The following is an 11,980-nucleotide window of genomic DNA, read 5'->3' on the forward strand; positions in this document are numbered from 1 at the left end:
ATACATAGTATAAAATTCTGAAACACATTCTATGTTCCGATTCATTCATGCTGACTTTTGTCGTTTAGTTTGTTCTGAAACATTTCAGGATGTAGAGATGCTCTGGTATATTCAACAATGTTCTGATACAATCTAGCATGCAATGACTCAAGAAGAAATTCAAGCTCTAAAGCTGTCTAATGGAAGCAAGAATCAGAAGCTATGAATATTCTGAAGATCTAGGAAATTCTAGTTCTGAAGCTGTCCTATGGAAGCAAGAATCAGAAGCTGTGAATGTTCTGAATATTTAAGCATATGTGAACGTCTCAACTGAAATACTCAGGGAAATCTTTTATTTATAAAATTCTTCTACTATTTATTTCAGGGGGAGATTATTTATCTCAGGGGGAGACATATTCACACATTGCCTATATGCTTATGCTATAGCTGTGTAATTGTCCTTAGCCATCTGTCTTTTCTGATCGCAAATTCATATCATTTATGTATGTTTTTGTCATCATCAAAAAGGGGGAGATTGTTAGAACAAGATTTATTCTGATCAATATTCTTAGTTTTGATGATAACAAGGATATGAATTTTGTATGAGATAATGTGGTACTCTAATACTATGAAATTTCTGTTTCAGGAATTATATAAAGAGTATGCACAAAATCAGCGCAAGAAGCACTGACTCAGAAGGTTCAGCATGTAACATCAGAACATGGTCTGGCAAGACATCAGAAGATGGTCAAGCAGAATCAGAACATGGGTCTATGGAAGCATCAGAAGAACTTGAGATCAGAAGCAGAAGCTCTAAAGTTCTCATGGTATCACGCTCAGAAGCTCTTCAAGGTCAGAAGACAATAAGATGCTCTGCACCGAGCTGTTTGACTCTGATGATATTCAAAAGTTGTTTACACAAACATCAGATCAGAAGCAAGTACTAGACTGGCAGGCTACGCTGTCTGACAAAAGGAACGTTAGAAGCTATTAATGGCAGCGTCAGTAGACACAGCGGAAACAAGGCTCGAGGTAGTTGACAAAAGAGTGAAACATTAAATGCAATGCTGTACGGATTACGCAAAGCATTAAATGCTCCCAACGGTCATCTTCTTAAGTGCCTATAAATATGAAGTTCTAATGAGAAGCTCAATACAACACTTGTGCATTATACTGAAACGCTGTCAAATTCAAAAGCTCTCAAACTTCATCATCATGCTCACTACATTGCTGTTGTAATATCTTAGTGAGATTTAAGCTTAAACTTAAGAGAAAATCACAGTTGTGATAATAGCTTTATAAGAAGAACTGTAACTCTTAAAAGAATTTGTTTACATTAATTTGTAAGTACTAGAGTGATCAGGTTGTTGATCAGTATACGCTAGCAAGTCTTATAAGTTGTCTAAGCAGTTTGTTCCTAGAGTGATCAGGTTGTGATCAGGATACTCTAGAAGACTTAGCAGTTGTCTAAGTGGAAAACCATTGTAATCAAGTGTGATTAGTTGATTAAATCCTCAGGTGAGGTAAATCACTCCAAGGGGGTGGACTGGAGTAGTTTAGTTAATAACGAACCAGGATAAAAATAATTGTGCAAATAGTTTTATCTTAAAAGTTTTAAAGCTACACTTATTCAACCCCCCCCCCCCCCTTTCTAAGTGTTTTTCTATCCTTCAGTATCTACAGAAGGCTCTAATTTTGAAAATTATGGGTTTTTTCCATAGGTACATCTATGAAAGAAAAATATCTAAGATCCTTCAATGGATATACCTACGGAACGTTCTGTGACAGAGAATGTGTGGTCCATATTCACCAAGGTTTTTAATAAAGTTAGGGTTTCTAGTGTTATATTACACTCAAACACAAAAATTTATCTATATATTCATGTTCACGGCATCCCCTAGGCCATCATCCAAGCGACCTGCTCCTGAAAAAATTAATTTCAAAAGGGATAGGCATGTTGTTTTCTCTCCTCTCAAACCCCTGATGCAGATAAAATTTTGGCACATCCATTCCATGGACCAACTAAAAAGGTCTCTGATGTCTTGGTTAGCAGGGGAGTACAAACATGGCGAAGTCATCCGAAGGATTCAGAGGCTTAGAACAAAGACCTCACTTGAGATTGGAAAAACGAAACGTTGATGGGATGAAGTGGAAAACGACATTGATGTCATTCAAATGATGCATGAATCAGATGAAATTGTTTTGACTGTTGTAATTTCTTAGATGTAATATTTAATTTTCTGTTGGAATTATCGATGTAATGCCGATTTTAGTCAATGAATGTTGCTTTTCTCGTTATAAATGTTGTTTTTTGGTTTACTGGTTATGGGTTTATTCCGTAGATGTACCTACGGCGTGTTTCGTATGTGCATCTACGGAATGTTTTCACGCAAATGTAAAAAAATAGTGCTTCCGGAGGTATATATACGGAAGCAGAGGGGCATTATTGGAAGCACACATGATGCCTAAGAGACCTAATAGATATAACAAGAGTTTCTAAAAAAAACAAAAAAAAAAGCCAAAAACATGAAAAGAAAACATATTATAAAAACATAAAAAGAAAACACAGGTTTCAGTATTCTATTTCTAAAACTAATTAGACCAAAAAAAAAATTAAAAATTATAAAAGCAAAAGAAAAATGAAGTACACATTCAGTTCTAGTTAACCAACATTTCTAAAACCGTCGTTGCTCCAAATTTCTCTCTCAAGTCCCTTTTGATTCTTTCTTAGGCTTTCATTGATCGCTTCACAAATCGGCAAGCTCTTCTTCTTTCTTCCTCACTAGTTTTCCATCATTCTCTCCCTTTTTATCTATTTATTCTTCTTCTTTTCATGAACCTTAATTTTTATAACTTTTGTTTCTAATTTGACAATTTGATTTTGTTGTTATTGTTAACATTTTTTGTTTTGGGCATGATTTTGATATTGTAATGGTTAATTATTGTTATGTTTGGGTACTATTGACGTTTTATCAAGTGATTATTTTTAAAAACTGAGTTTATAGGTGTTATTATTCTTGTCAACATTGTAATCCTACTGTTAGTGGTTATTATTTAATAATGTAGTTTGTTTGGTAGGCATGATATGGAATTATGTGAATTGTGAAGAAACATACTTTTGTTAGAAGTTGCAGGGTTGTACTCAACATAGCACATTTATAATCTAAAATAAATTTAAGGGTTAATAGTAGTTTATCCCCCTGTAATATGAGCATGTTTTGGTTTACCCCCTCACCGTTGCCAAAGGTAGGTTTTGGCAACGATTTTTTTGAAAAAACCGTTGCCAAAGGGTAGGGAGGGGGGAAAAACAAAATTCGCTAACATTACAGGGGGGTAAATTACTATTAACCCTAAATTTAAAGTATAACATTAATTTCCATTTGCAGTGTGTTTTACATTATAGTGTTTTACATGATGTAGGCTCATAGGATTTTTTACATGGTGGGCAAAAAAAATATCATACTTTAAATTCAAATTAGTGTTGTAAAAATAGCTTATTTTCATTGCTATGTTGTAAACACTGCTATGCTGTAAGTATAATATCATACTTTAAATTCAAATTAGTGTTGTAAAAATAGCTTATTTTCATTGCTATGTTGTAAACACTGCTATGCTGTAAGTATCATAGCAGATGGAGAAAAGGAGACACTATTAGAAATACACAATTTACATGCAAAAATTATTCTGCAGGTATATCTGCAGATCTTTTTGGAAAATTAATAAATAAAATACTTTTATGCGGATTTTGCTGCATAATGTATATTTTGAATAAAAAATCAATCTACATTAAAGAATCTGCAGGAAATTTTATGTAGATTTTGCTGCAGAATTTTTTTATTTTTTTTTTGAGTAATCAAGTTGTATTAAAAAGGAGAACTAAGGGTTCTCAACACCTATTTACATCAAAAGAGGGGAAAAAATCCCGCACAAAAAATCAACAAGAGATTACAAACCGATTCGACACTACGAAATAAAGAACAAAGGATCTTTGTTGAATTCGTAGAAACCACAAATAGGATGAGTAATATCTCCTATAAAAGCCCACTTCCACACCAAAACCTTGATGCTCCAAATAGTATTATCCACATTCCACACCTCATTCCGGAAACACACACCATTTCTATACAACCAAAGAGACCATAAAGTTGCTAACCAAACTACTCCTAGTTTACCTTCTTTAACTTTCTTCTTTTTACAAAATGATAACCAATCCAAAAAACCTCCCAAACAATTCTCCTCCATCCCACCATAAGGTTTGCCAATCCACCTAGCCATCGAATTTCAAACCAAAGCAACCGAAGGACACAAAAAGAAAGAGTGCATCATACTTTCCGAATCAACACCACAAAAAACACACTTGGAAAGGTCTCCCGAAAAAGTGATACCTCTCCGAAGTAATAAATCCTTTGTAGGAAGTCTATTTACAAAGACCCTCCACCCAAAAGCCTTAACTTTAAAAGGAACTTCCATTTTCCATAACAAGCTCAATGCCCCATCGAATTTATTTGAAGGACCAAACAGAATACGGAACCCGGCAAAAAACTTATAACAAGATGCAACGAAAAAGACACCGTCCGCTTCGGCCATCCACTCCACGTTATCGGACTCCCCACAACTCGGACCGCGGCCTTCCAACATATCCCCCAAAGAAGCCAAATCCGAAACCAAATTTTGATCACTCAAATCCAACGGATTAATCCCTAGATTCCCCCACGACCACACTCCATTAACCCAACCTCCCATACCCGCCACCGCCACTCTCTTCAACCCCGACACCTCAAACAAACAAGGGAAAACCTTCTTTAAACAACAAGAATCCAACCACGTTGCTTCCCAAAACGGAGTAGAAAACCCATTCCTGACTCTAAACCGACAAAAAGACTCCATAGGATCTCTCGTCCCATCATACCCACTCCCACCAATAGAGATCAAATCCCTCCACCAAATAGAATCCAAAGAAGAAGAAGAAATAGAAGAAAAAGAACGAGAGGAAAAAGAAAGGGTACCTCCACATAAGATCTTCATGTTTAGATCCCCATATTTTGCTTTTAACAATTTGAACCAAAGCACATCATCACCTCTTAAAATTCTCCATCTCCATTTATTCAAAAGAGCCAAATTAAAATCCGAAATATTTTTAATGCCAAGACCCCCTTTTTCCACCGGAAGACAAACATTCTTCCAACTAACCCAACTAATCCTCCTTTTTTCCTCCATACCTCCTGCAGAATTTCTATTTTGAATAAAAACCAAACTAATTACATAATCCGCAAGAAACGTTTAACGGATTTTGTTGCGAATTCTCTTTTATATTATATTTCATTATTTTTTGAATTAAAAAATAATGTAAATATTTTTCTTTTAAAATAAAATGTTTTTTTCTCCAATACATCTAAATGTTTTATAAAAATAATAGTAATTTTTTATTTTTTTAAAATTTAATATAATTCTTTAATTTATATTTTAATAAATGGTATGATAATTTCGAAAAATAAAATAAAAAAAAGCATAGAAAAATTGAAAAGTAAAAATTTGATAAAATTTCTAGAGTAGGAATCGAACCTACTATCTATCTAATATTGGACCAAATATTCAACCACTAAGAAAATAATTTATAAAAACAAAAATTATATATAATTTATTAATTTCTCTTTTAATATCATTTTTTCTTTTAATATGTTTTAAAATTATTTTGAAATTTTAAATATCTCTTTTATCAAATATACATTTTGTGTTATAGAAAATTATATTTGTTCAAATGTTTTAATTTTACTCATCAATTTCCCAAACACCCCAAAATATCCTTTCCTTCAAATTCAATTATACTATCATATGGACAATTTGGTAATTATTAAAATAACCCTTCAATTTACAATCAGCATTTGACACTTGGCATCCTCAATTCTTCTTTAATTCAAAAATATATTTGGACGCTTCCTCTCGTTTTTTTATCATTCTCTCTCGTCAACACACTACTACAACCGAGAAAACAACAAACCATACCAGTTTCTTCTCTCTCTTTTCCTTCAAACCATACCTATGTCACTGTCATGTTCTCCTCCCAATCTTCAATACAAAAATCACAAATTCTTCTCACTCTCACAAGCATCAGAAATTAGTAAACAATCTTAGGTATGCATTCTTCTTTTCTCTTACTATTTCGTTTTAATTACTTTTGGAATATTTGTTGATTCTGTTGATGTGGCGTTGAAGAAGAACAATGACAATGTTTTGGTTTTTTTAAGTTTTGATTTCCACTGCTTCTTTCCTGCATACGGTTTTTTGGGTGTTAATGTTAATATATATTTCTCTTGATTCGAAAAACCCAATGACATGCTTTATTTTTTGCCGACATCTACTTCACTGAATGTTGTTTGTACGAGTTTGTTGTTGTTTGTAGTATTTCGGTGAAATAAGTTACAATTCATTTTTGTCTATATGTCATTTTCATGTGGAAGATATCTTTAAAATCCACTCTTTAGAATTAATGTTATCTTTAGAATGACTAGCTATTGCATAAATGTCAGGTTATTAAGCATTTTAATAGCTATTACATAAATGATACATTTGGGCAAGATTTTGATTGATAAGCACTGAATATATCATTGTAATAGCTAAAGCTTGAATATTGATCAATATTTTGGAGCTGGATGGTGGATTGGTAACAGTCCAAATCGCTTCTTCAAAAGAATTCTCTCCTTGAAAATTTTCATCAGGAGAAAACTGAGCTGCAATTTTAGGAAAATAAAAGAAAAATCACTTATAGGTACAAGAAATTGGAGTGTGAATTCTAAATAATATTGGACAATATTTTTCAACAAAAAAGATGTGAAATTAGATTGGCAGTGGTGGTTTCACCAATGCAGAATCAAGGGAGTGAAAAAATAGACGTCCATAATTAATATTTAAAGTATCAAATGTAAAACTTTAGAACAATATATTGATGCAGAGTCATTATACTGGTTCAGTCTTTGCACATAACAGTTTCATATTGATGCTTTTGATATATAATTTTGTGTAGATTATGCAGTTTATACATGAATTTTCACATGGACCCGATTTCTATATCACCCTCATCCTTAGCACCATTGAACTGATATTGGAAAATTGACATTATAACTTTTCATTTTGAATTTGATTTTTAATTGAGATTGAGATTTTGCATTTGCTTTTCAAAAGTTATGTAACTATTGCATATAGTGATTAGGTTTATTCTAAGTTTTCAGGTTAAATGTTAGTGTTTTCTCTAGCAAATCCACAAGCTGATCAGAAGGCTGTAGTATCAAATGTACATAATCAAGGATATCTTCCAGGTTATCCACCGCATCTTGGTTATGGTGTGATTGGTAATTCCTATGGTGCACTTGGTGCCGGATATGGTGCTCTTGGTCTTGGACAGGTGATCCGTGCTTTTATGTTTTGATTAGATATCAATTTAACGGTTGAGACAACGTTGGAATGACCGTATTATGTCGTTGGTTTATTCTCACATTAACCATATATTAATATGAGATTCTGATTATTAGAGTCAAATCTTTTACAACCTTTGATGTATGGACCGGGTCAAACTCCTGCTGGAATGGCCATGATGCCCATGCTTCTGGCTGATGGACGCATTGGATATGTCTTGTAAGTAGAACTGTAAATGGGTGCCTATGTATTACACTTACAGCGTGCATATTGTGACATTCAGCATATTGGTAGATATTATTGTAATGATGGTTTCTTGAATCCAGAACAAAACAAAAGGGTTTGTTAAAGGATATTCTCTACGGATCATCTTGCATGAATTTGTTTCTGATGAAAAATATGGGTAAGATAATTAATATCAATAATAAAAAATATTTTCGATTTAAATAAAAATTTCCTTGAACCCAGTTGATTTTCTACTCTTGCAATTCATCGAAGAGAACTTTTTCAAGTTTTCTTATGTTTCAAGCGCTTCATATGGTTTATTTAGATTTCCTATATCCTAAGAGAACTTATATAATGGATGTTCCTTAGGTTTCACGCGGATCACTAATGGTGGATTCTTGAGCGTTGATAATCTTTATATGGACAAAAAAAATTTATTTAAGACCGTTGAATGAAAATAGTAAAAGAAACACTTAACTATCATCTCGGTTTTTAAAACAACCGAGGGTTTAGAGTAAAATAATTTTTTTTCCAAAAACGGTTACATTGTTTACCTTGAATATTAAAAATAATATTGTGAAACAAATCTTCTCAAAATATCAAATTTTTTATCCAGAATATTAAAATTACAGCATAAGCAGGTCACATACAATATTGGTTGCATACAATGTATTTTAATATTCTGGGTAAACAATGTAAAAGTTTTTGGGAAAAAACATTTTCTTACTCTAATCCCCCGGTTTTAAAACAAAACTGAGGGGTTAGACTAATTTTTTTAATGGTTACATTGTTTACCCAGAATATCAAAAATACATTGTATGCAACAAATCTTCGCAGAATATCAATATTGTTTACTTAAAATATAAAAAATCCAGTATGTCTAGGTCTCATACAAGATTGTAGAGATCTGCCTTGAATTTCATACATGCCTTCACCAAGAATGACTGTTGATGCAATGATTATCACTGCTTTCGCTAGCGTATACCATTTGCATGCTCGAAATGCATCCAACTTCTAATCACGTGTTTGTTCCAAAAATTATAAAATGTTTTTTCAGCACTTGCAATCCATCAATAAAGACTTTTAGAAATAATTCATAGTTGTTCAAAATCTTAAACAACAACAACACTATTGTTTGAGATGGATTGCAAAAGCTGAAAAATTATTTTGTTCAAGGTAGAAGAACATTTTTTTCAGTTTTGTAATCCATCCTAAAAAAATGATGCATTCGACTGTAGGGCGGCTAAAAATAAGATAGTATTAGGGAAAAATCTGTTAAGTGAGTGTTTTTTAAAAGCAACATAAGGGTTAAATCATTTACTTTATAGTTGTTAACAAATAAAAACATAAAGTGCATTAGTTGGAATTCGAAGCATGTTCTAAATGGTATATCACATCGGTGCTTATAATATATATATATATATATATATATATATATATATATATATATATATATATATATGGCGAGCCTTGGAATAAAACCTCGGTTTTTTTCTTGATGACGTGAATGCTTCGTCATGAAAAACGTTATTCGTTGTTGTAATTTTCCTCCAATCCAATATCATCATTGTAAAATGCAACATTAATTAACCTTTGTATCATGTTAATTTCATCACTAATTTGACTGACGTTAAGATGAATATTGTCAAATATCTCTCAGTTCCATTTCTTAAAAATATGTTTAAGAAATTTCAACTTAATAGATAAAAAAACATAGGACAACCAACCACGTCAATATTTTAGTTATCAATACTCAGTTATTAACATATATCATCTAGAATTTATAATTCAAATATCTATATTCAACAAAATTATAAAAGTTTATTAACAAATTATACAAAATATATTTTAGTAAATTTTAAAAATGATAAATATAAATAAATAAATATTTTCTAATTCAATTAAAAAATTAGCATCTAAAGTGCAATCTAAAAATGGAAAAATAACAATACAAAAGAAAATAGAAAAAACAAACCAATAAAAGTATAAGTCAACTAAAAACTAAAAACTAAAAACTGTAAAACAAACATAAAAATACCTAGAAAATCATAAACTAAAGACTCACCGTCCATATATATTAATTTATTGTTGATTGTATAGTTTTTCCAATTTAGTATAATATAATATTATATATTTGTTGACTTATATTAAAACCCGTCCAGATAAACACAACATTAGAATTGAAAATAATAAATAACATTTATTATATTGTGTTAACATTTGCCTTTATATAACTCTAAATTCTAAGGAGAAACTTTGTATAAAACAAGAGTGAGATTAAAATACCAACCTAACAACTATGGCTAAATTAGCTTATGCATTTCTTCTAATGGTTGTCACAGCTTTTGTGATCCAAGATGTTTATGTGAGTGATTTGAATTATTTAGTTTAAAAATAATAATATCTCCTTTCATTCTAGATATAAGATTTATAATTCAGAGTTTAAAAATCTACAGGCTGGTGGAGAAGGATCTCTTCATCCTAATGGTATGAACTCTAGCTATTGTTTTTTAACAATATTCTTTTAGCAATCATATGAGAAACACAACATTGCTCACCGTTAAAATATTGTTTTTATTTCTTCAGAGTGCGCGGGAGCATGTAATGTGCGATGTTCAGCAACTTCAAATAAGGAGAGATGTTTAGAGTATTGTAACATTTGTTGTGCAAAATGTTTATGTGTTCCATCTGGAACATTTGGTCACAAGGAAGAATGTCCATGTTATAATAACTTGAAAAATGATAAAGGAGGACCCAAGTGTCCCTAGTTTTATTTTTTGTATTGTCTATGCATGCATAGATCTATGTGAATGCATTTCTCTGAAATATGATTATTAATAAAATTGTCTCTAGTTTTTATTGTGTGTATATTATTGATCGTGCAAATATTGTTATTTGGTTATTAATGTGCAATGGAACTAGATGAAAAGTTAAGAGTGACAAATAAGTGATGACAATTGAATTAAAATAATGAAATAAAAGAAATTAAAATATAGTAATTTTCAAAGGGTTATTGTTATTATTGTGAATAAAATTTGGTGGGTTGAATTATAATGGTCAAATAATAGTAGTGAATGATAATATATATTTTTTTAATAAAAACTTAAAGGACCTAAACTGTTAAAAAATTAAATGATTAATTTATTATAATAAAATAATTTAAAAGATCCATACTGTAATTATGTCAAAAAATTATTATGTATTTATTTTGACAATTACTAAAATTTATAATTTATTTTGTATTAAAATAACTTAAAAACTACAAAATCTAAAATTATGAATTTTTAAAAAATATTTTATGAATTCATTTTGAAATTTTTTTCAGAAATTTAAGTACTCGTTTTAGAAGCCTCTTTAAAACTTAATTATTCGTCAATAATTTTTTATTATAAATTAAAAAATAATAATTATAATTTAAATAGGTAGAAAAACTTAAACTAAGGTGAAAGATAGGAAATTGGGTGTTGTGTGTCTTGCTATTACTTTGGCCATTTATTTGGTTAGGAACGGAGTGCGTTTTCAGAAGGATTATGGTGTGTTGATAATATCGTTTGGAACATCAAGTTTTTTGTTTGGAAGTGGTCGTTTTATAGGAAAATTACTCACCCCAATTCCGTTTTTTAGTATTGCAAGGATCCTTTGTATTTTTTCTCGTCATTGAATTTGGTTTATAATTTTTTTTGTCGAAATTTCTCATTTCTCTGTAAAATCGGGTTGGAAAATCCTTTGTTCTCCCTATATATATTATCTTGGTTAAAAAAACCATAAACAAAAAAGAAAAAATATACAACAACTTAGAAAAAAATAAAGTAAAAGTTCTTGTAGTTGCCATTTCTCAAACCGTGTGCCACGTGAATGAATTGAAAGAAATTAAAGTGACCTCTAAAAGAAACCATAAACTTAAAAAGAAAACAAATTATAAAAACTTAAAATGTAAACACAGGTTTTAGTATTCTATTTCTAATACTAATTAGACCAAAAAGGATTAAAAATTATAAAAAGAAAAGAAAAATACAGTACTCGTTCGGTTCCAAATAACCAACATTTCTAAAAAACAAGAAATAATCACACATATCATCAATTATACAAAGTGATGCTCTCTTCTCTCTCTTAGTTTCCGGCCAAAGTTGGTGGTGAGACTTATCCGGTGGCCTCGAGGGCTCTCGATGGAGTAGAGCAAGATGTGAAAGAGAGTTTTTCGTCATTTCAATCCTAAATGGGACTGCTTTCCGCCTAGGGGTGGAGGTAAGCAGGTGGATGAAATGGGCCTAGATTCCATTTACTTCTCGATGATCCCTGAAAGAGTCAAGGCGGCTGATATCTACGATTTGTTTGGTTGTTATGGAGACATCGTCGAAGTTAACAT

General features: G+C 31.2%; 1 protein-coding gene across 1 annotated transcript; it reads left to right on the plus strand.

Moving 5' to 3' along the window:
• The first annotated feature begins 9,913 nt into the window (after nucleotides 1-9,913).
• On the plus strand, nucleotides 9,914-10,482 carry LOC131646332 (peamaclein-like). The gene is made up of 3 exons (XM_058916399.1): nucleotides 9,914-9,979; nucleotides 10,071-10,101; nucleotides 10,201-10,482. Exons 1-3 carry the CDS (start codon nucleotides 9,914-9,916, stop codon nucleotides 10,380-10,382), a joined length of 279 nt encoding a protein of 92 aa, XP_058772382.1. The 3' UTR covers nucleotides 10,383-10,482.
• Nucleotides 10,483-11,980: the final 1,498 nt, after the last annotated feature.

The sequence above is a fragment of the Vicia villosa genome, linkage group LG2 (assembly GCF_029867415.1).
Source record: "Vicia villosa cultivar HV-30 ecotype Madison, WI linkage group LG2, Vvil1.0, whole genome shotgun sequence".
NCBI classification, from domain to species: domain Eukaryota; kingdom Viridiplantae; phylum Streptophyta; class Magnoliopsida; order Fabales; family Fabaceae; genus Vicia; species Vicia villosa.

Coding starts and splice junctions, on each gene's coding strand:
- LOC131646332 (XM_058916399.1), top strand. CDS start 9,914: ATGGCTAAATTAGCTTATGCATTTCTTCTAATGGTTGTCACAGCTTTT. Junction 9,980..10,070: donor TTGTGATCCAAGATGTTTAT/GTGAGTGATTTG, acceptor AAAAATCTACAG/GCTGGTGGAGAAGGATCTCT. Junction 10,102..10,200: donor AGGATCTCTTCATCCTAATG/GTATGAACTCTA, acceptor TTATTTCTTCAG/AGTGCGCGGGAGCATGTAAT.